The 23,006-nt window shown below is 54.9% G+C and overlaps 7 protein-coding genes across 7 annotated transcripts; 5 read left to right on the top strand and 2 right to left on the bottom strand.

Moving 5' to 3' along the window:
• Nucleotides 1–401: 401 nt before the first annotated feature.
• QC763_611410 (uncharacterized protein) lies at nt 402–8,675 on the bottom strand (the record flags this gene model as incomplete). Its single annotated transcript, XM_062914964.1, has 2 exons — nt 697–8,675; nt 402–629 (listed from the first exon to the last, which is right to left on the bottom strand). Exons 1-2 carry the CDS (start codon nt 5,593–5,595, stop codon nt 402–404), a joined length of 5,127 nt encoding a protein of 1,708 aa, XP_062762389.1. The 5' UTR covers nt 5,596–8,675.
• On the top strand, nt 6,278–7,375 carry QC763_611420 (uncharacterized protein). Its single transcript, XM_062914965.1, has 2 exons — nt 6,278–6,704; nt 6,789–7,375. Exons 1-2 carry the CDS (start codon nt 6,688–6,690, stop codon nt 7,234–7,236), a joined length of 465 nt encoding a protein of 154 aa, XP_062762390.1. The 5' UTR covers nt 6,278–6,687; the 3' UTR covers nt 7,237–7,375.
• On the top strand, nt 8,457–8,843 carry QC763_0088100 (uncharacterized protein; the record flags this gene model as incomplete). Its single annotated transcript, XM_062906225.1, has 2 exons — nt 8,457–8,541; nt 8,670–8,843. The coding sequence occupies exon 2, from the start codon at nt 8,733–8,735 to the stop codon at nt 8,841–8,843; it is 111 nt and encodes a 36-aa protein (XP_062762391.1). The 5' UTR covers nt 8,457–8,541; nt 8,670–8,732.
• Nucleotides 8,844–9,829: 986 nt separating this feature from the next.
• On the top strand, nt 9,830–13,191 carry Ptp2 (phosphotyrosine-specific ptp2-like protein; the record flags this gene model as incomplete). Its single annotated transcript, XM_062914966.1, has 2 exons — nt 9,830–11,689; nt 11,747–13,191. 2 exons carry the CDS (start codon nt 9,830–9,832, stop codon nt 13,001–13,003), a joined length of 3,117 nt encoding a protein of 1,038 aa, XP_062762392.1. The 3' UTR covers nt 13,004–13,191.
• LET1 (26S protease regulatory subunit 8) lies at nt 13,129–15,288 on the bottom strand. Its single transcript, XM_062914967.1, has 2 exons — nt 14,366–15,288; nt 13,129–14,306 (listed from the first exon to the last, which is right to left on the bottom strand). The coding sequence occupies exons 1-2, from the start codon at nt 14,598–14,600 to the stop codon at nt 13,372–13,374; spliced, it is 1,170 nt and encodes a 389-aa protein (XP_062762393.1). The 5' UTR covers nt 14,601–15,288; the 3' UTR covers nt 13,129–13,371.
• QC763_611450 (uncharacterized protein) lies at nt 15,079–20,554 on the top strand. The gene is made up of 2 exons (XM_062914968.1): nt 15,079–16,225; nt 16,405–20,554. Exons 1-2 carry the CDS (start codon nt 16,072–16,074, stop codon nt 19,596–19,598), a joined length of 3,348 nt encoding a protein of 1,115 aa, XP_062762394.1. The 5' UTR covers nt 15,079–16,071; the 3' UTR covers nt 19,599–20,554.
• Nucleotides 20,555–21,197: 643 nt separating this feature from the next.
• On the top strand, nt 21,198–22,910 carry QC763_611460 (uncharacterized protein). The gene is made up of 2 exons (XM_062914969.1): nt 21,198–22,106; nt 22,178–22,910. Exons 1-2 carry the CDS (start codon nt 21,335–21,337, stop codon nt 22,684–22,686), a joined length of 1,281 nt encoding a protein of 426 aa, XP_062762395.1. The 5' UTR covers nt 21,198–21,334; the 3' UTR covers nt 22,687–22,910.
• The last annotated feature ends 96 nt before the right edge of the window (nt 22,911–23,006 follow it).

The following is a 23,006-nucleotide window of genomic DNA, read 5'->3' on the forward strand; positions in this document are numbered from 1 at the left end:
CACACCATCCGAAAACAGATGTGGTTCTCAAGTGACCGGCTCCTTCGCCACGAGTTACAAAAATAGACATTCCGCTGCGTGATAATGCTACCCACGAATACCTAAACCTTATGGGACCATCCATATCAATCCGCTTCCCATACCCAACCCAAGTCAAAACATGAAGCTATGAAAAAAAACACAAAGTTTCAATGTGGTAGGAAATAAGAGACACCGTGCCCGGGTGGATCAGGTCAAGCAGGCCAAGATATGCGCAACATGAGAAACCTCAAACAACGAAAAAACAACGGCAGAAGAGCAAAAGTATCAGTCAACGACCCTTGACTAGGTAACGCTGACACAAAACTGTTGAGAAGATCCTGCACCAAATTGGCCCTCTGCGAGGCACCCGAGACCAGCATTCAGTAAGCAGAGTTATTGTAATGCCCTTGGATGTGGCTCGGCACAGGCCCTGCAACAGCGCCATGCTTCATCAGTTCCACAATTTGGGAGGCAATTTTGACCATAGACGCGAGCGTGTTCAGCTGGGGGCTCTGGGGACTGGCGGCCATGAGCTCTGACTGCAGCGACTGGAACTTGCTCCGCATAAGCGACATGATTCGAGGTGTCACCTCGCGGGTTTGCTCATCCTACAACAACCTGGTTAGCCGTGGCTCTATGCTCAAGAGCAGACGCGATCAAAGACGAAGTACATACCATTGAGCCGAGCTTGGACTCGAAAGCGGCCAGCAAAAACTCGAGCAAGTCAATCTTTTGCGTGAGCTTGGGAGTGTTGCTGTGGAATTCGTTGACAAGGTTGGCGCCGATCGAAAGCAGCAGAAGAGGGGCTAGATTTCGCAGCATGCCCGGAGACTGCCGAGAAATAATGTGCTGGAAGACCACCTCGGCCTTGTCACCGCTGTGGAGCCACTTGAGCATGGCAGCATCGATATTATCGTTCTGCAGCAGATTGTGGATGGTCTCGAGAAGCTTGTTAAGCTCGGCGGCCTCACGCTCCTCGTCACGGCCCGAGGGGGAGTACAACTGTTGGCTGGGACTGTTGAACTGGTGCTGGAGCGCCTGCTGATGAGGCTGCTGTGGACGCTGTGTTACGGGTTGAGGTGCCTGCGGATGGGTGCGGGCATGTGACACAGGCAGCTGGTGTTGATGCTGCGTGTGCTGGAAATGCTGTGACCCGTAATCCGAAGCAGTTTGACTGAAGAAGTCCGAGCTATCACGGTGACCACGGCTGTTTAATTCCTGCTTGATGGGGGTGCTTTGTTGACTTGACTGATGGACCTGTTCTCTCAAAGTCCCGAAATCCTTGGATACCTGAGACTGAACTGCTGCTAGTGATGCAACGGCGGTGGAGAGCTCCTTGGTCTGGGCAATCAGGCGATCAAGCTTGGCATCTTCGTCGCGGCGGCGTTTCTCGAGCCTCTCGAAGGCCTCGTGAATGTGCCTGTGAACATCCTCGACGATGCGCTGATGAAGACTCTGCGCTGTGTTTTTGGCCAGCTGGGGTGCAAGCGTGTTGAAGGCTTTGGTGATTTGGATCTCAACTTGCTGATCGATCCGAGCATTGACGTTGTACGAGACCTTGTCGGAGATGGTGTTAATCAAGTCGGTCTGCTGCAGCGCCTGGTTGACCGAGATGGGCAGAGCTCTCTTCAACTCCTGTTGGACGGCGTTGACCTGGGAGCTGGTCTGGCTGCTCAACTGTTCGGCAACGGAACGGTCGACAGAGCCGCAAATGGAGGGTATGACGTTCTTGTCAATCTGTTCAATGATCAAAGCACGGAGCACAGACTCGGTATTATCGTTGAGAACATCAGACACCATCTGCAACAGATGAGACTGGCTGTTGGCAAACTCGGCGTCACGCCTCTTCTGAATCTCCTGCATCTGCTTGAGAATGTCGCTGAAGACGGTGTCGAAGCGGCTAGAAATGTTGGCGACGATGCGGGATTCCATCTTGTTGACGACGGATTCGAGGTGCTCGGAGGAAATGGCGGCTGCCGTTGAGGATGGCTCGGCAGGAGGGATCGAAGGGTGCAGGGAGGATTGGTCGCCGTTGTTGCCACGGGAAGCTTTTCCCAGTTTTTGCAAGGTAGCTCTGTTGAGCTCGGCAGCGCCGTTGGGAGCAGGGTAGTCGCGATCCGTCGCACCTGTAGCAGACGCAGCAGCAGCAGCAGCAGCCTGCGCTTGAGCCTGCTGAGCTGCCTTCTTCTTTCTTCCCTTCTTTTCGTTCCTTTCAGGCTGCGGCGCTGGCGTGTCGTTCTCCTCCTTTCGCTCAAACTTGGGCGGCGTCGACACGCCGGCCCCCTTCTTCTCCTCACCCTGAGAAGACGGCATCTTCTGCAGTGCTTCCTTGGCATTACGCGAGACGATGCGAATCTGGGAAGCGGTGGCGGCGTCGTTCAAGATGTTGCTGCTTTGAGCAGAGGCTTCCGCGGGCTGGAGAGGAGGAGGCGCAACAAGCTTGGAGATGGTGACCAGGCCTGTCTCGACGGCATCAGCCAAGAGAATAACCTTATTGTCCTTGGTCCAGCCGAGTTCGGCCTGCTTGACAAACAAGCAGGTCACGCCCTTGGAATGCATGGCATAGAGCTCAAACAGTGTGGGCTCATCGCCGTCGGCAGTAGCAGCAGGGTTCTCCAGCATGGTCAGGCTGCGAAGCACGCCCTTGTTGGCAAAAGAATACTCCCGGATACCACTAATGACGGCAGTAGACTCTGGCTGAGGAATCGACGAGTCTTGGGCCACGAGGCGCTGAATGTAGTCTACTTGCGACAGGTTTTTGAGCGTGTACTTAGGCGCCGAAAGATGAAGAAAGTAGATGGAGTTTCGCGTTGGGTGGCCGACCACAATCATGCTGGACGGGGCGTGGTACATGACGCTACAGACGGCGTCTGACTCCTTGTTGTGCGGGAAGTTGAACTCCTGCACCGGCTTGCCGAGAGCGAGGTCCCACAGCTGGAGGGTGTGGTTCTGCTTCATGCCCACAACCATGTAGCGCAGGGCAACACGCTTCTGGTACGGTCGGTACTTATCCAACAGCAACACAGAGGTAGGCCAGGCCTTTTCACCCTCCGGAGTGGTCGTCAGGGTGAGGAGCGGCTCCTTGATCTCGAGCGTGGTTTGTGCCGGAATGGGATTCGAACGCTCTGAGCCTTCCTTAACAGCCGTGAGGTCCCGGACGTCCCAGAACTTGACCCGCCCGCTCTTATCCAGCGAGACAACTACAGTGTCATCCTGGCTGAACGTAAAGTCCTTTCCAGCCTTGCCTGTGTTGATCTTGAGCGAGCACTGCTTCAGAAGCTTTTCAGTGTCGACCACGCGGTCGTGGGCATTCTTGAACAAGTTGTTTTCGAAGATGAACGAGGGCCAGATGATGTTGATGGATTTTCCACGGCCGACGGCAAAAAAGTCCGGATGCATGGACGAGGTGCGGGCGCGGGTCTTGAGGACGCCACCAGGTATATCGCCGCCCTCTTGCGACGAGATGGGGGGCAAAGCAAAGCCGTACTGTTCAGGATGAGCATCTTCCAAATGATCACGCTCTCCATTCTTGAGCTGGACCCAGTAAACGGTCCCACTGACGCCTGTACCAATGATGGCTTCCTTGGGATGCTCAGTCGAGGGCGAGGTGGAGATGGCAACGTTGAAGATGCGATCCTTTGTGTCGGTGAAGAGTTTGGCGTCTTTACCGTCTTCTTGCCGGATCACGCGAAGGCCGCCAGCTTTGGACATGCCGTAGGCCATGTAGGTCTCGGAGGCGGACACGAGGTTGCGATCAATCTGATCAAAGTCCTTCTTAAGCCGCGCAATGTCAAGGATGGCTTCCTCACGGAACACTGGCCGGGGCTCATCAGTCTCTTGAAGATTGATGGTGATCCAGGGTTTCATGGGAAAGTTGTACACCTTGACCGGAGCTGCGGTCTCTTCAATCACAACAATCTCGTCCGCCTCGGCGCTCTCCCAGCTGTCGGCTACAGGCTGTTGGGCAGCATGAGAACCATCCTCCACGTTGTCAGACAGGTCCTTAGCGAGCTCGCTCGTGAGGGTCGACTCGATAGCTCCTCGACCATCATCATGGGCAAACTCTTGGTTCTGAGACCGGGGTCCGCTCTGGGTAGAGTGAGCAAACTCCTCCTCGGTGGTATCATTCAGCAAATGGTCAAAGTCCTGGGCGGTTCCAGCCTGGGCTTGTTCTTGCTGAGCACGAGCGACAGCCTCCCGAGCTTCCCGGTCAACTTGCTCGGCCAGACCGTTGACGGCATCCGACACACTTTCCTTGACCTCCGATGGCCGAGCGGCAGAGGCGCTGTTGGCAACAGACGCGACGTCTACATGGTCTGACTTCTCAGCGGCGCTGGTATGGGAGAGAGGCGACGGAGCATATTCCAGCTGACGCCTGGCGCTCTCGGGGCTGTTGGCCAAGCCGCGGTCGTTGAAGGGTCTTTGCTGATGACGAGGGAGCCCTTGGTCAGGTTTCTTCAGAATCTGAATAGTCCCGGGGATGGGTCCGGCAGCTGAAGCAGGAGCGGGGGCCGAACTAGTAGGCACTGGATGACTAGTCCCGGCGGTGCTCGAAGCTCCCGGAGTGGTGGAAGACTTGGGGGTGCGATGTACCGGAGAGGAGCTGGAAAGGTCATCGAAAGGGTTGGAATAATTCCCAGCGGTACCGGATTGATGACCTGTCTGATGCGACGGATGCGACTGGTGTGACTGGTGGGAATGAAGCGAGTGTGGAGACTCGACGTTTTTATGATCGAACTCGAACTCGGAACGCGATGCCAGTGTGCCAACGAGTGTCGGCTCGGCAGACCGACCCCCATGGGAGCTCTCATCCTCGGCGGGGGGAGGGGTCAAAAGGCTTGGTTCTTGAGTGTCGGCATCATGTTGGCTGGGCTTGGGCCGATTCAGCAGATTGAGAAGATACTGCTGCGTGCCTGCAGCGGGCGGGGCCGACTGATTCCACGACGAAGATGTCGAAGCGGCTTCGGGCTTGGTGGACTCGGCGTCGAGACGACCCTTCATCAGGGCCGCAAGGAGGCCAGTAGGGTCGGCAGCAGCTGGGGCCGGGGCATGGATAACCTGAGGCGCTACATGCGCAGGAGCATAGTTGATGGGTGGCTCCCGAGCCGCAGCCGGTTGCTGCATGCTTTGCGGACCACCTTGACCACCGCTGCTGTTGAACTTCAGGAGGTTCAACAAATGTGCTGTCCGCTCGTCCCCGCCCCCGCCAGCACCACCACCGCCAATATGACGGCCTCCTCCGATGGGATTCATAAGGCCGGGGGGGAACTGAGAGCCGCCAAAGCCGACGGGTGGTGTGGGAGCTTCGGGCAGGAGGGCAGGCGAATCAATGGGAGCATGGCCTCCCGGCAGGTTGGGGGAGTCGGTATTGGAGTGATGGCCGTAAAACGACTGATTAGCTGCGCCCTGACTGTAGGTACCAAACTGGGAGAATTGTTCGGGTCCAGGGCCGGGTGATGGGCCGGGACTAGGAGAGGACTGCCGTCGGAGCTGGGCGAGAAGCGACTCGAAGTTGTTTGATGCATCGGTATCGGGCGCACCGTTGCCGCCGCCAGGCAACCCGTAATTGGACATGGCGAGAAGGCGCGGCGGTGGGGGGCCTTGGTTATCGAAGCCGGGCTCAAGTTACGTCAGGATGCGGAAGAGTGGTGTCGCTCAGATAGCTGGACTACAGATAGTAGTCGTCAACAACTGCTGTTGCTGCGATGACGGCCCCCTGACGACGGCAGATGGTGAACGAACAGAACACAAACGCCAAAGCGAAATCGAAGGACGGACGAAAGCGTCCAAGCGCCCGAGCGAGGTCCGACAGGTCGCGACGGGGCAGCGGTCGCGGAGGGACAAAGGGGATGAGGAGGGGGAGGGGTGGTAGGGTAAAAAGAGGAGACAAGCAGCAGCAGGTGCAGTGCTGCAGAATTGGTGCGAAGGAGATATTCTTGACGGGATTGGGGAGACGTCGTAGGTTGCCCAAAATGTATCGAAAAATATTGCTGGGTCGCAGAGGCTGGGGAGCAGGTGCGTGGCCCGTGCTGTAGCTACACGTGTCGCACGCGGGGCACCTGGACCGTGTAGGAGGTGGTGTCACCGAGCCTGTCCAATGAGCAGCCCCGACTGTGCTGCAAGAGAAAAAAAGCAGGGCGTCCTATGGCCTAATCACCACTGGTGTTTGATATCCAACTTGAAGTTTGAAATACCCAAGATCTGTCATCACAGCAGTGCCCTCAAATGTAGTGTGAGTTCCGGGTAGTCGTCCAACTATGGTAGGCTTTTCTGACATTGGATGCAGTCTTTGCAACAGTACCTTGGGAGTGCCAAGCCGCGCCTCTTGAATCGTGATGGCGGTGATTACTTAAGCAGCCTTGCCAAGCCCGGCATCTCCAAAAATGCGGGAGGCAAAGACGCTGATTGCCTCGACGTTGCGTCGCCCGGGACCGAATGCTCCATCATGTCATTGTTCGCCGCAAATCCTCCTCGCGATAGGTAACGCGGTAGTTCAACTCGGTGACTTGGGATTGACAGTGTCGGCCGAATTCCTCAACGACAACATTTTCCATCATCGTATTCTTCATCGCCAAACTTTGTCGCAACGACGGGAACCTCTGCCTGCTTCTCCCCAGACCCGACGCCAGCAGCAACAGGTGCCCATCGCTTCGGTAATCAATCACCATGTTTTGTCTGCGCAGGTAAGCGATGACTCTTTTCTGCAACCGTGCCTCCAATTCCTGGAGAGCGACAGAACCGCGCGCTGACAATGCCTCGATCAACAGTTGGCTGCCCCTCCTTTTTATACCAACCAGCGCATCGCCCGTCTTCATCTTTCTCTTCTTCCTCTGCACTTACTTTCTCAACCGCCCATGCGTCTATTGCTCGATTCTGCTCTTCATACTCTTCCTGACATCGTGCAACTGGTCTGACCATTGCTTCTTTGACTTTGCGAGCAACTGGTTCCAGCCAAGGCTGGCTGCAAGCTACATTTACCTGCCCACCATCACGGGCTGGAACGCGACGACAGATGCTACCGCGAGCCCAAGCTCGACGACACATGTCGTTACCGACGTGATGAATACGACTGCCGGTGCTCTTGCCACGGCGGCAGCGGACAAGATCGCTCAGACGAAGGTGGAATGGACGGGATTGGGGCTTGAGTGGCTAAGGAGTTTGCTAGGGAGGAGAGAATGGGAGATTGACTGTTTGGATCTCCATATACGACTGTGAGGCCTTCCGAGGGGCCTGTAGTGTTGTGATCTAGAGGGAATCTGTACATTGGTTGGGTTCTGTATTAAGCTGCGGTATTGGCGCGTATACCTCTGTACCATGATGCATGGCATGGCGTTGTGTGGGACAAACATAGAGTTTAATGGCATTTTGTGTTCTTGGTGCGGCTCTGCACCGACAAACATAACAGACGACCCCCTCCCAACGGCATTCATCGTCACATTATTCTGTACAGCTACACATGCAATTCGGTTCAGGTGCCGGCAGACAGATCGGAGACTTGTATGGAAGATCAGATGTCGGATCTGACATTCCGAACCGATGTGGCTTTTCTCCAGGGACCCGGGGAGCCGGGCTCAACCTCCCAACGTGGGAACTGCTGGTGCAACCGGAAATCTTACACAGCAATACCGAAAGAAATGAACTTGACGGGCTTCGGTGTGTATGTATGTACTTACACGAGGCATTCCTGGGAGGTGTGGGACCCTGAAACCGATGAAGAAAGCCTGGTGCGCCTGGTGACAAAACGGCGGGGCTAACCGATGAGCTGGATTTCCTGGCACGCCTGGTGACGGCGGAGTGATGTGCCCGGGACGGACTGGCACAAGGCAGGAATGCAGGCGGCATCAGACGGTCTTCTCGGGTCTAGAACCCGGGCTTGCATGTCAGATCATGGACACAGCATGGCAGATATTGGCAGCCAAAGCTGCCTTTGGTGGGCCTGTCCTGCTGCAGAAGCCGCAAAAAGGGTCCCGTCCAAGAGGAAACATGGCGCCATTTGTGCATTCACTGCTCCTCCGTCACCGTTCACCCTGTCATCAACCCCTCCGCCCTTGCGATAGTCGACTTTTGAAGATGTCTTTGTTGCTTGCCATATCCGTCGGCCGTCGTAAGACAGCAAATCAGGCGGTACAGACACCGCAAGACAGATACAGTTGATACTCATGGTACTGTACAACATACCGAAAAGGGGTGGAAGAAAAACAGAAGGCAAGAGAAAGAAAAAAGCCCCACCGCTCAAGATGAGATACTTAGCCAACTGGTGGGTTTTACCTATGACGTTGGGTCTGGTTGCGATTCATGTACGTAGCGTGCAACGTGGAAGTCCACATATCCGACTTCAGCTTCCCAGTTTCATCCCAAACCGTCACCAAAGCCCGAACCCTATGAACTGAATTTCATTTTGCAAGTTGGGAACTGAGTGCGCTCGCTGTGTGTATGTTCGCTAGGTCTCAGTCGCGTCTGCCTCACCCTCGATTGTTTTCAATCATCTCTCTTTTTTTTCTTTTTTTTCTGCCTTGTCAGGTAAGGTATTCGGCATTGTTCTTGACCCGTCCCCGGGTCTCCTCACCAAACGGAACCCCCAAGTCCCGGGACAACGTTTGGACCCACCACCACCAGGCTATGACGACAGCGCTGAAAGTGACGCAAAGAAGGGCTCCACACCGTTCTTAGCCTGCACGCCGCCGCGCCAGGAACCCCCAGTGCCCACGCTCATGGCCAACAAGTTGAACAGCAACACAAACCGCCACAGTCGTCCACACGCATCAACATCCCCTCAACATCCATCCACAAGACACCACGCCTGCCCCCCCGTCGCGTTCTAGAAGCACCTTCTTGCCCACCACCCAACAACGACCTTCGTCCCGAAGACGCCTTCAGCCACCTCTGGTATCCCATCGTCATCGAACATAACCTGTGGGTAAGTTTAAAGTCTGAATGTTTGGGTTGCCCAGCGCAACTGTACAAAGTGTACATTACATGCTTCAGCTCCACGGTTCAGATCGCTGTTCAAGGCTTCCTCTACGTCAGGAACTGCCAGTTGCCAATTCGGGCCCGCTGATCAGTCCCCATCCCGTCGTTGAAAAAGCCACATCCCTGCCCATCCTGACATCAAGCGTGCATTCGTCTGCATTTCAGACACCGCAGCACATTTCACCGCATTTCTCTCACCCCCTCGTATGCGCCCCTTTAGTCCACACTAGGTTGCCCGCTGGCCGAGGACCCCTTCACCTTGCCCAGCCCGGGACAGAAATCCGTCGAACCAATTCTCGTTTCCTTTCCCTTCTTCTTTCTGTTGCACTGTTCTCAATCGGCCCAGGATTGACGGATTGACAGCCCAGAGGCCATCCCGACTCGGCAGAACCCCACACTTGCAACCACCAAAACAACCACGGCTGCTTCTTAACTATCCTGGATAAGCCACCTCAGTCCGTTTCACGTACCTGGATCCAGGAACAATACAGGCGTTTCATCGCCAACCCCACCTCTCCAGCAGGTGCTTGTCGTCCGTCCTTCGCGAACATCGTGAGCCTAACGTACCCCAGCCCAGCAGCCTCAGTTAGGTTGTGGAGGCTATCGCCTAAGGCCGGGCCAGACCTTCGGGACGTGCTACGGTTTTAAAGTTCGGATCATAAAATAAGTCACTGGACATGATGGCGGCCGTGTTATGAAGCTTCAAGGCTGAGGATTCTTTTTTTGGTACATCTAGCAGGAATGCGTCACTGGCAATTCCCTGGAGGACCAACACATCATCACCATCCACCACTCAACATCCTCGCACGACGTTCTGCCACAGAGAACAAATCATACAATGCCTCCAGAACCAAGAGCCAGCGACCGGGCCGCGTATTACACGATGAAGACGACGACTAGTTTGTCGACGACACAAGCACCAGGTCATTCCCGCACCAACTCCCAGTCTTTCTTTTCCAACAAGGGCACCGGCACCCCATTATCTTCGCCTCGCCCGCCCCATTCTGTTGGTCAACAGTATCCCCCCAAGTCATCACCCGGTACAGGTCGAGGGGGTGCTATGGACGCTCGTACTCCGAGCCCAAATTACTTTGGTCTCGCCGTGGACTCTGGTGCTGACCCACGAGAATCGGCGCTTCTGCCGCACGAGAACTGGAGCACCCCAACGTCCTCGGTCAAGTCCTTTGCCGCTGCCATACCAAAACACTTGCCGCTAGATGCCAACCCAGAGTTTGAGGCCTTCAGGCGACAGATCGACGCAAACAGGGGGCGCTCCGGGTTTAGCCTCCCCGCCACACACTTCAACATCACAAGTGGAGGCCCGTTCGCTCCGACAGTATCAACCCCTTCTGCTCAACAACGGCCTCGCCCACCACGATCACAAACCCATGGAAGTAATTTGCCAGAAAACCCGCTGCCGCGGCCATCACTACCAACAGAGTCCGGCAGCTGGGGGCCGGGGGACAACCCCTGCCAGCCAGCCGCGGAAAAGGACAGTTATCAAGGTGCGCCCCACCTCTCGACAGAGTCGAGGCTTGGGATCAAGGGATTCAAAAATCCTCCTTTTTTTCTGGGTCTTGCAAAGCCGCCGAGCCAGGAGTGGGAGAAACTCAACTCATCCATCTCCGAAGCAAGCGGTCGACCCGGCCGCAAAACTGAGACGCCCTCGCCTACTTTCAGCCAACAGACACATGACGGTCAGCAGGCAACACAAGGATGTGGCGAGCCTGACATGATCCCACCAGCGGCGCTCAAACAACTCCTGGATAAGAGCAAAGGGGAAGACCTTCTGCTGCTAGACATCAGAGTTTCTCCCCAGTATGCTCAAGCGAGGATCCAGGGCGCCCTGAACCTGTGTATTCCAACCACGCTGTTGAAGAGGGCAACCTTCAACCTCGAGAAGCTTCAACAGACTTTCCAGGCAGACCGGGACCAGGACAAGTTCGCCAAGTGGCAGACATCGAGTCATCTGGTTGTGTACGATGCCGCGTCCGCCGACAAGCGTGACGCGACCTCGGCTCTGAACATGATCAAAAAGTTCACCAACGAGGGCTATTCGGGAACCACGAGCATTCTACGCGGTGGCTTTAACGCCTTTGTCCTGGCGTATCCAAACTTGGTCGATCGCTCATCAAACATGATGTCACCCAGCCTGTCACTAGGTGGCGCAGGTTCTGCTACGAATGGTACACGGACAAATGTCCCGCCTGTCATTGGCGGAGTCATGCTGCCGACCACAAACGACAAGATAGATCCATTTTTCAGCAACATCCGCCAAAACCAAGACCTTGTTGATGGCGTTGGCCAGATGGATGTTGGGGTTCCGACAGGGCTTGATAAGAATAGGCTACCGCGCTGGCTCAAGGAGGCCATCGAGATCAGCGACCATGGTAAGCGGGTATCGGACAAGTTTCTGCGGATCGAGCTTACAGAGCAGTCCCGCATGAAGCTTGCCTATGCTGCCTTTGCGAGCTCGAAAAATCACGGTCCCCAGACCGAGACCCAGGTGCGGTTGTCTGGGGTTGAACAGGGTGGAAAGAACCGGTACAAGGATATCTTGCCGTTTGAACACGCACGTGTGAAGCTTCAGGGCCGCCCAGAGGGAGCATGCGATTATGTAAATGCCAGCCACATCCAGGCCAAGCGGAGTTACAAGCGTTATATCGCCAGCCAAGGACCCCTGCCGGCGACATTTGAGGTATGTCCAGTAATCCTTTGATTTACTTTGTCCCACCAGGTCTAACTCTTCCCACAGGACTTTTGGTCGGTGGTCTGGGACAATGATGTACGCGTCATCGTCATGTTGACTGCCGAATCGGAAGGGGGTCAACTCAAGTGCCACCCCTATTGGAAAGGCAGGGACTTCGGTCCTGTCCGGCTTCGTCTGCTGTCCGAAAAAAAGATATCGTTGGATATTGACAAGCATCGGGCCGGATCGACCGCCGCGAACGATGAATCTGCTCCAACCCAGTCGAACGACCACGCCTCCACCATTCCTGAAGGAGGCCGTCGACGTGCCAATACCACAACCACGCTGAACTCCAAGACACCGGAATCCCAATATGGCACCACCCAGGCGGCCGAAACTCCTTTCGTCACGATCCGAAAGTTCGCTCTAAGCCATGCAATGGAACCCTTCGCCCCCATTCGAGAGATTACCCATCTTCACTACACTTCATGGCCTGACTTTGGTGCACCAGCCCAACCAAGCCATTTGCTCGCGCTGGTGGAATTAGCTAATGTCATGCAACGCGCCGCCCTCCCCAACGACCCTACAGTGACGACGTCACAGGCGCAACCTCGTCATGACAGCGGCAGCTACTTTGACCCGTCCCCCCCACTCCGACCAGACAGCCTGAGCACCACTGTTCAGCGTACCTCTTATGACGCGCCTGAGCCTGTCGAGAAAAGTCGTCCCATGCTAGTTCACTGCTCGGCCGGGTGTGGCCGAACAGGAGCCTTTTGTACGGTGGACAGCGTAATTGACATGCTCAAGCGGCAGCGGCAGCAGCAACAACAGCACTCTGTGGCCGCGCAGGCGTCACCCTCGACCGTTCATCGGTGCAGTTCTAACAAACGGACATCCCAAGACGGCTGGGACGATGATGACGACGACGGCAGAGGTAAGCGTCTCGCGCTCCAGCAAGACCGAGACACAAGGGTGGATCCAGACGGAGATGTGACAATGGCCATGGATGAAGGCTTTGTCGTTCTCCCACGCCAAACGGCAGCACCGTCGCCTTTCACATCCCAAGCAAACGGGTTCCCCGGGTTCAGTAGTGGCAAGGAGAGCATAGACACGGCCTGGCTGGAGGATGACAGCGTTGATCTTATTGCCCGGACAGTAGAGGACTTCAGAGGGCAGAGATTGAGCATGGTGCAGAGCTTGAGGCAGTTTGTGCTGTGCTACGAGACAGTGCTGGAGTGGATCTGGAGGGTGGAGGATGGTGGTGGCGCAGGGGGGGGTCTGCTTGGTCGAGCGAGAGGAAGGAGTGGCAGTTTGGCTTTTTGATTCAATGGTGTCGACACCAAGTGGTTAATATATATATACAGCCGTCCAAGGCTCTGCTTGGAAGCGTAGGCTAGAGAAGGCTGATGTTCTTCCCCGGCAGTGGCGTTCTGCAGTTTAGCTTCGGCGGCGTGGAATACCTACATACTGGGCGGAAGACTACGGCTTACTAGGACAATATAAGACGAAAAAGACTTCGACTATGGTTGGATCACAGACTGTGACGAGTAATGAATTCGTGCCCTTGTGGATGTGACACCTGGATACTTGAATTGGTCTAATTGTACATGTAGCAGCATTAAACAACCCAGGATGCAATCTTGCAAAGCCGCGCCTGCTCTTTCCAGTTTCCCCCAACGCCAGACTGAAAATTAACGCCACAGCTTGGCCAAAGACACCTCCTTGTCGTCGTGCTTGTTCAGAATCTTGGCCGTCGCCAGCTCAAAGTCCTCCTGCGTGACATGCACACGCCTCTCGCGAAGGGCATACATGCCCGCCTCGGTACACACGCCCTTCAACTCGGCCCCTGAACAGCCATTCATCTTCTCGGCAATCTTGGTCAGGTTGATCCCGCGTGTCAGGTTCATTTTGCGGCTGTGGATTCGCAGAATATCGGCTCTGGCTTCCACGCTCGGGGGCGGGAACTCGATCTTTCGGTCGATGCGCCCCGGGCGCAGGAGGGCTGGGTCTAGGATATCGAGACGGTTCGTTGCCATAATCACCTTGATGTTCTTGGTTGGCTCGAAACCGTCGAGCTGGTTGAGGAGCTCCAACATGGTGCGCTGGACTTCCGAGTCGCCACCCGAGGACCCTTCGACACGGGAAGAGCCGATGGAGTCGATTTCGTCCATAAAGATGATGGAGGGAGCGTGCTCACGGGCCATGATGAAAAGCTCTCGGACCATGCGCGAACCCTCACCAATGTACTTTTGAACCAGTTCAGAGCCGGAGACACGGATAAACTTGCAGTCTGTGTGATGGGCCACCGCACGAGCCAAAAGAGTCTTTCCCGTTCCAGGGGGGCCGTAGAGGAGGACACCCTTTGGTTGGGCAATGCCGAGAGACTCAAAGAGCTCTGGATGTTTGAGCCCGAGCTCGATGACCTCCTTGATTTCCTTGATTTGTTGGTCGAGACCGCCGATCATGTCGTAGGTGCTATCGGGAACCTTTTCGACCATCATTAGAGATACGAGGGGATCGACCGAGGAAGGAAGCATCTTCTCGAGCTTGTAGGAGTCGGACAGCAAGGTTACGCGCTTGCCAGGTGTGAGTTTGGTGATGTCGACCGAGTCGGCAATGTCAACAACTGCACACGACAAGTGTCAGTTGTAGGTCCCGGCGAAAAGCAGCAAGACCGAGACCTACCGTATTTTCCCTCGGGATGCACCTTGACCAGAACCTTCTTGGTGCCCATCACCTTGACGACCTCGCCCACATACGAGCCCGGTTGTTGTAGCAGACCAAGCTCTTCTCTGAGCAGGCGTACCCGGGAATTGTAGTCATTGCGCTGGGCTTCGAGACGACGGAGAACGGCTTGACCCTTGAGGATCTCGAGTTGCATCGACTCAATCTTGTTGTGGTAGTAGTTGTCGAGCGCCATGGTGACAGCGGTTTATGATACCGTTGGCGGGGAGGCGGGACTCGATGGGTTGTTGTGGCGGGTATGCAAAGGTCGGGTATTGGTAGATTGTTGAAAGAAGAGATGGACCTGTAAGATGGACTGGAACAATTTGGGTAGAGCGTGAGAAATAAGATAGCTCGTCGTGGCTCGTGTGTCGTCGGTTGGAATTCAATGTTGAAGCTGTTGCCCCAGGCCGCCTCTACTGGCGAAATCAGCCATCGAAGGCAGCTCAGGTCAACGCAATGCGCACCTGGGCACCGAGCTGCCACCGCCTGGTGCCAAGCCTTATCACAGCTGCCAGCAGATGAGGCCATGGCACGTGACCTGCGGCTTTCTTTGCTTGTCGGGGATCGGTGCTAGGCTATCCCGCCAGAGCTTCAATTAGGTAAGCCTAACTGTGAGATGGGGCTGTGATGTCACCGCCAAGGGATTGTCCATGATATCGTGTTGTGGGTAGGTCTTATGAAATCAAAATAAGATAATTGATGGCTATTTGGAGCTCACACAATTTACCTTATCTAGCATGGATGGCGAAGTATTGTTAGCAGTGTGAGTTGTTCTCATTAGCAGTGATCCCCAATCTATATTCGTGCCTATTTTGAAGCCGTTTCTCGGATCATTGCCAAACGAGAGGCGGAGAACCAGAGGGGGAAAGTCAGTGAGTTCGACAGACAGCTATGTAAATATAGACTTTGGCAACGGTTTACGGCGGCATGGGCACGGTGATGGTCCCAGGGCTGAGCCTGCGGCACATCCCGGGTTTGACGGGCAGTTGTCTGCCATTTGGAGGTGCTTGCTGCCAATCGCTAAACGGCGCCAAACTCGGCATCGCCGCACGCTGTGTCGCTGGCCAGCGCTGGAGGTTACATCGCCCACATCGCCCACATCGCGCGCTGCAGTGGATTGCAGCTTCGGTCAAGTTCCACCCGTCGTGCTGCTGCGTTTGGCGGGCACTCCCGTGATGTTTCACTGTTTCACTACACTCTGGTGGGTAGTGTATAATGATAGACAGGAAGCAGGTGACGGAATAAAACCGCGCGTTGGGCGACAGGGCACTCTCCCACGCTGCCTTGTGTTTTGGTCGCTTCCCTCAGGTTCCTTATCTCCCGTCTGCTGTCTGCTATCGCAGCCGGTGTTTCGTCTCGTGCCGACCTGCGCCTCTCTGCCGCCATCCTTCCTTCAATTTTGTCGCGCCTGCTCCTTTTCACCAGATACTGTCCCAGGTCCTTGCCGCGACGGCTCTGTGCAACTGCCATGCAAACCAAAGCCTGAAATCGCTTGTCGTTGGTCGACTCATCCTTTTCCCAACCTCTTCAAGTCCGCCGTCTCTCAAGCGGCCACCTCGAGCCGAGATTGATCAGCACCACAGCATCAGCAAGGACCGCGGCGTCCTCCAACAATTTGCTTTCTCGCTTGTCACCACTCGGATACGCAGTCCCTAGACATAACCATGGATTCTAGCCCACAGAAAGATGACGCCTCGGCGACCGACCAATCCCCAACAGACACCCGCCGCCCATCACGGTACGAGTCCATCACCGGTCAAGACGATCGCATGGATGAGAGCTTCCAGTCGACGGATACTGTGCGGAGAAAGCCAGAAGGTGGGTAGAATCAGATGTCAAGAAACCCTTGAGAACTCCACCAGCCTGGCCACGTTCTTGGCATTCCCGGGTGACCGACCACCTTTGTTGACATCTTGGGATCCCCTCACGCCATTGCTGGCTTTGGGGATTTGAACATGTTGCTGACTCTTTTTGTATTTTCTTCTCTCGATACACAGACTCAACCATGCAAAGCCCGAACCTGGCCAGCGGCGCATTTACAGACCCGGGCCAGTCCAGTCGAACCACATCAGTCACCGTACGCTCGCCATTGCTAGGCCCGCGAACACGCCCACGAAAACCCGCCATGCCGCGTCGTACATCGACGACAGCCCAGGCACCGCACCGAGGAGGTGTGTACTCGGTTGACGACGGTATCGCCGAGGTCGAGGCGGATGCTGTCGAGCGCCAGCACAGCTATGCCGCCTCTGTTCGGAGACGCACCCATGCTCCACCGTCGCTCTCGCGAGTCCATTCCAGGGACGAGGATGGCCCCAGCGACTGGCCCGAAGAACAGCACGAACAAGGCAGCACGGTGCCGGGGGTCGACAACGGTGAGCAGCGTTTGGACGAGCAGGTTTCGGACGAGACTCCGGCCGAGGATGACGGCGAAATCAGCGACGCCGAAAGCTTCACCCTCAAGGACCGCCAACAAGCGATTAACCAAACCCATCCGTTTGGCATCAGGCTATGGAAACCAGCTCTGTACAAGAAGGATCGTTCGGTGCAAAAGAACGCCGAGGCAGACGTGCATTCGTCGCCGGGTGGGCACGTTAGCAGCTGGCTACTGTTCTTCAACATCATATGGACCCTCGCCTTTGGTTGGTGGATGGCTCTGTTCGCCTTTGTCGGCGCCGTCATCTGCTTCTGCTTTGCTGCTGCCCCCAGCGGCCGGGAGTACGGCCGTGTCTTGTGGGGTCTGGCAGGGTATTTGTTTTACCCCTTTGGCAAGTTTGTGCGTCTGGAGCAGCAGGAGGCTTACCTGGAGGAAGACTTGGGCGAAGGCAGGAGCATCAGCGAGTATGAGCAATGGCAAAGCGGCGACCTCGAGTATGGCCGGCTCTTCTTTGGCCCAGACAGTAACCGCTCCATCATTGGCCGATCCCGCAGGAGTCTTGATTCGGAACCGGACGAGACAGAGAGCCTTTTGTCGAGGGGCCGTGGGCGAGGTTCGGATTCTGATCTGCCACGGATGAAGCGACGCTTGTTTGGCCGTGGTCAGTGGAACATCGGTCGTGTCGTCTTCTTCCTTTTCTTTTACTTCCTGATCACGCCCTCTCTGTTCATCGTGTCGGCCATCTGCTGGTTTTTGGTGTTTTGGATTCCCATGGGCAAGGTCACAATGCTCTTGTTTTCGCATCTCCGCCGCCATCCACTAGCACTGTCCTTCGAGTCCGATATGGCCTCTGCCAGAGCACCGGCTGGTCTCCAGTCTTCGATTCTGGTCTGCACCTATCGAGCTGTCGGCCTCAAATATTGGAAATACACGATTGACGGAACGAACATCTTTCTGATCAACCTCTTGGCCGTGGTCGGTTTTGTCGTTGTGGACTGGCTTGTGTTGCATCAGGCCCTGGGCGTCCACAACTTCTTCACCTCGTCGGCCTTCTTGTTCATTGCCGGCCTGCTGTCCATCATTCCCCTTGCCTACTTTATTGGCCAGGCTGTCGCATCCATCTCGGCCCAGTCCTCCATGGGTCTTGGTGCTGCCATCAACGCCTTCTTCTCCACCATTGTCGAGGTCTTTCTCTACTGCGTGGCTCTGCGCCAGGGCAAGGCTCAGCTCGTAGAAGGCAGCATTGTTGGCAGCATCTTTGCCGGCATCCTATTCCTCCCCGGTCTTTCCATGTGTTGCGGAGCCATCAAGCGCAAAACCCAGCGCTTCAACTCGAGATCGGCCGGCGTGACATCGACCATGCTCCTCTTTGCCGTCATCGCCGCGTTTGGCCCGACTCTGTTTTACCAAATCTACGGAACCCACGAACTGACCTGCCAGGACTGCACCAACTTTGACCACCCTAACCGGGGCGGCGGTGCTCTTCGGGACTGCCGCCGTTGTTACTTTTCGCAGACGCCTGCTATTAATGATCGTTTCTATCTCCAGGCGGTGCGTCCCTACTGCTACCTTGCCGCGGGCATGTTATTCTTGTCATACGCTATTGGCCTCTGGTTTACGCTCCGCACGCACGCCGCCGTCATCTGGAACACTGACGTGGACGAGAAGAAGCACGAGGATCAGCCCACTGGCCATAGCACAACCCGGCCATCACACACCATGTCTGTCGGCGACGCCAGCGGTGCCGACATTCGCGACTCCCATTTGTACAAGCGCATTCTCGGTCAATCCCTGCGTCAGGTCGGGCATATCCCCAAGCTGGATGAGCAGTCTCGCAACAGCTCAACCTTGTCGGCAGGTAAGGTCAATGGAACTCCGCATGTCGTCCCTCCCAAATCCACCAGCTACGGAACGGAAACGCTGGGTACCAACATGAATATCCCGGGATTCAGTGATGCCGAGAATAACAACCTCGTCCATCAGGTGGCAGAGATTGCCGCCACCGCGGCAACAGTGGCGGCGAGAAATGTGCAGAGGCCCCGACAGATGTCTCATCATGCCTCTACCGTTTCGGCCGCTGGTCATGGATCTGCTTCTGGAAGCCGTTCGGGCGCCTCTCGTCCCACTACAGTCTCGATCGGCGAGGATCTCGGGGAGTCTGGCGCGGGATCGGGTGGCCACGGCGGTCATGACGCGCCCAACTGGAGCCGTCTGAAGAGTTCCGTCATTTTGATGGTTGCCACGGTTCTCTACGCCATTGTTGCCGAGATCTTGGTCGACACAGTGGATGTTGTTCTGGAAAATTTTGAGATTGACGAAAAGTTCCTCGGGATCACGCTCTTTGCGCTTGTGCCCAACACCACTGAGTTCCTGAACGCCATTTCGTTTGCCATGAACGGCAACATTGCCCTGTCCATGGAGATTGGTTCCGCCTACGCCCTCCAGGTCTGCCTCCTGCAGATTCCGGCACTCGTCTTGTTTTCAGCCCTCTATCCTCCCGTCGGCGTTCCCATGGAGGATGTCGCCAAGTTCACCTTCAGTCTGCTTTTCCCGCAGTGGGACATGGTGACGGTGATCCTGTGCGTCTTCTTGCTCAGTTACATGTACGGCGAAGGAAAGAGCAATTACTTCAAGGGCAGCATCCTGTTGCTCAGCTATCTGGTGGTGATCATCGGCTTCTACTTTAGCGGCTACGGAACTAGTTTTGAGAGCCCGCAGAGCACTGTCAGCCGATTCGACACAATGGGTAGTGACGGTCAGTGGATGAGCTACAAGTACAAGACGGTCGGAAGGAGTACGTCTGGTGTGGCTTTTTGATGTTCTGTATCCCTCCGCTCTCGACGCGCAGCATCGGATTTCATCTTTGACACTGCATATGCTAGCATGGCCTCACAACAGAGGGCATCACAGCACAACAGCCTTGATTATTCACAATACCCTCCCTCTGAAATACAGTTCCGCGTCTACCTTTTGTTTCTTTTTTATTTCCTTTTTCTTGATGCTCATTATCACTGGTATGAGGACGTCCGGGCGGGGAGTTGGGGCGTTGTGTATTGTTCGGCAAGATTGTACTTAGAATGACGGGCGGGCATGAAAATTACAAGACATGTCCAACAACAAAATGGTGTATGCAGGAAGGGGAGGAGGCAGGCTGGTTTATCAGTGAGGAGGTACGGCAGTTAACCTAGTGAGGAGAGAATAATGTGACTACCTACGAATATAACATTCACGAGAGACTCGTGTCCGGTGCATGATAACCATCGCGGAGATGGATGGCTTTTCATTGGTGGGAACGTTGCGATGCAGTGTTCTCCTAGTCATTGCCGTCGGCCGGCAGTTGGGGACTGGGAAGCTCAGCCACATCCGTTGTAGCATTCGATCGTTTTTGCCAAGCTACGGCTTTTGATCAAGTGCCATGGTTTCATTCAATCTGGGGTCAAAATCGAGAGCTACGATTGGCTGCAATGCTGCTTGGTATAGGTATCACATTAATGGCCATATCACTCCGCATACCGTTTGGCTATGCCCTCATAATTGATGGGGAGGGTGAGTGTCCAGTCGAAGCGAAATGGCAACTTTGACAACCAAGTGCCACAGGGGCGCTCAATCAGAGGCACAAAAATGTTAACGACAGGGTGAGATATAATTTAATCGATTTTATTCTTGGTTTTCCTTTATAGCTGCTCTATCACCGCTTCTCATCACTAGAACTATCATCTGGTCCCGTCAGTCACTCCGCGGGCCATTAGCGGACAAATCTATGGCTTCCTCCCGTTCAATACCTTGTAGGTAAATGAAGGGCTCAGGGCACACTCTATCAGTGGTGGCCGTCGATAGCAAGGACGAGATCTGCAATTCCTTGCAAAAGCCGGCGATATGACTGCAAGGCCAGTGCTGCATTCCGATAGGCTGAGGAAAGAACGGATCAAAATTTGGCTAAACCACAAATGCCGATGATCTATTGCGGGACTTGATATCCTGGAGATATCACCTCTGGTGACGTCTTATTCGTCGAGGTGTTATCATATGAGGGTATTCGGTACTTAGATTCCCATCCCAAAGGCAGCGAAGTTGATGCGGAAGTTGGTCCTCAATGCCAGTCGACCAAAAGAGAAGGACATAGACCAAGATCGGCACAAACCTCGTCGCAGGTAAACTGTTTTGCCTCTCAAACCGCTGGCACTTGGTGGAGAGTTTGTTGATCATTGGGAAACCGTCAGACAATCATCACGGTGGTCCTTTCCAGGCAGGCCTTGGTAGATACATAGAACAAGATAATACAGATGAAGCCAGTAGCCAACTCCGATCATGTCTTCCTTGGTGATACAGCTTGGTAGAGAATAATCCCGGCTACCCGTACACGGAAGCTGCAACTGCATACTCCATACTCCCATAAATGCAACTTCCGTGCTACCTACAGGAGAGGGGTGTTGGTATTCATCAGACCAAGAGCGGGGAAGAGTTGAGCTGAGGGATAAGAACAGCCCTCTGTCCCTCCCCCGAAACCAACCTTCCTGTTGTTCATCAACTGTTTTCCTCAGCTCGCCTTCAAAATGGTGTCTCTTACTGATCTCTTTCTCGCTTCCCTTTTGGTGCCAACCAGCCTTGGCTCTGCCCTGCCACCTCGGATCATCGATACGATTGACCAAAGGGGTGGACGGGTCACCTTGAAGCAAGTGCGCAATCCGCGTGGCCACAAAGCTTTCAACCCGGCCAGGGCAACATACAGAACCTTTCTCAAATACGGTGTCCCAGCTCCTGATTACATCAAGAAGGCAGTCGCCCATATCGACGAGGAACAAGAGGAGGCTTTTGCAAGGATAAAACGCGACACGGGCTCGGCGGCTGCCATACCCATCAACGAGGTAGACATTGCGTATGTCACTCCCGTCACCATTGGAACGCCCCCACAGACGCTCATGCTCGACTTGGACACTGGATCCTCGGATCTGTGGGTTTTCAGTAGCTTGACACCAAGCAACCAGGTCAGGGGCCAAGAGATTTACAGTCCCACCAAGTCGAGCACATCCAAGCTCCTCAGCGGCCACACATGGAGTATTAGATATGGAGATGGGTCCGGTTCTCGTGGCACTGTATACACGGACAACTTCACCATTGGCGGGCTTGAAGTGAAGAGCCAAGCTGTCCAAGCAGCCCTGGAGGTCTCCTCCAGTTTCACCCAGGAGCAAAGTCTCGACGGGCTTGTCGGTCTGGGCTTTTCGGCCCTCAACACTGTACGGCCAAGTAGCCAGTTGACCTTTTTCGACAACGCGCGACCAAATCTTGATGAGGAGGTTTTCACAGCCGATCTCAAGTATCACGCCAGTAAGGTTTTTCTTCTTCCACTCTTCTTGCCAATATCTCCAGAGCCCCTGGTAACAAATGACGTGTCACAGCCGGCAGTTACGACTTTGGTTTCATTGACAGCAAGAAATACGCCGGAAACATCACCTACACGGCTGTTCAACAGTCGCCCGGGTACTGGACTCACTCGCTGTCTGGGTATTCTGTTGGATCCGGGGCGTTTCAGGCATCGCAAATCAGCGGAATCAGTGACACCGGTACTACATTGCTGTACCTCCCTACAGCTATCGTTACGGCATACTACCGCCAAGTCCAAGGAGCACAAAACTCCCAATACTACGGCGGCTACGTCTTCCCTTGTTCCAGCACGCTCCCCACATTCACTTTTGGCATTGAAGGTGCCAGGTTCACCATTCCTGCTTCATACATCAACTACACACGCATTTCCCCGACTTCCACGACGTGCTATGGCGGCTTACAGAGCAGCTCGGGTTTGGGGATCAATATCTTTGGCGATGTCGCGCTGAAAGCTGCGTTTGTGGTGTTCAGTGGGACGAACCCGCCCCGAATTGGATTTGCTATCAAGCCATTGGCATCTTGACCGCCGTATTATAGAACCTGATAAGAATGAGATCAGAATGGACAGGGGGGGTAAGTCTGTAATGAGCTAGAGATATTTTTTACGTGGGTGTTTCAGCGCTGGACAGCTCGGTCTCTTCTGTTGACATTTCTCATCGAACTACTCATAGCTTCACAACTCTGAATTTTAATCTCGATATGACGGGTGGTTACTAAAGCATCACCTTTGTCGATTTTCATGACCCATTACTTGTGTATCTTGATCTGTATGGGGAAGCATACAGTTACGTCCACATATGCTAAGGGAAAGGCTGCGGTTTTCTGGCCAAGGTATTTTCAAAG

This window comes from Podospora pseudopauciseta, chromosome 6, assembly GCF_035222475.1.
Source record: "Podospora pseudopauciseta strain CBS 411.78 chromosome 6, whole genome shotgun sequence".
NCBI lineage: Eukaryota > Fungi > Ascomycota > Sordariomycetes > Sordariales > Podosporaceae > Podospora > Podospora pseudopauciseta.

Bases quoted from the DNA above. Each gene is read 5' to 3' on its own strand.
- QC763_611450 (XM_062914968.1), top strand. From the start codon at position 16,072: ATGGATTCTAGCCCACAGAAAGATGACGCCTCGGCGACCGACCAATCC. The intron at 16,226-16,404 runs GTGGGTAGAATC...CTCGATACACAG, and splicing joins TGTGCGGAGAAAGCCAGAAG to ACTCAACCATGCAAAGCCCG.
- LET1 (XM_062914967.1), bottom strand. From the start codon at position 14,600: ATGGCGCTCGACAACTACTACCACAACAAGATTGAGTCGATGCAACTC. The intron at 14,307-14,365 runs GTAGGTCTCGGT...TGTCGTGTGCAG, and splicing joins GCATCCCGAGGGAAAATACG to TTGTTGACATTGCCGACTCG.
- QC763_611460 (XM_062914969.1), top strand. From the start codon at position 21,335: ATGGTGTCTCTTACTGATCTCTTTCTCGCTTCCCTTTTGGTGCCAACC. The intron at 22,107-22,177 runs GTAAGGTTTTTC...GACGTGTCACAG, and splicing joins CGATCTCAAGTATCACGCCA to CCGGCAGTTACGACTTTGGT.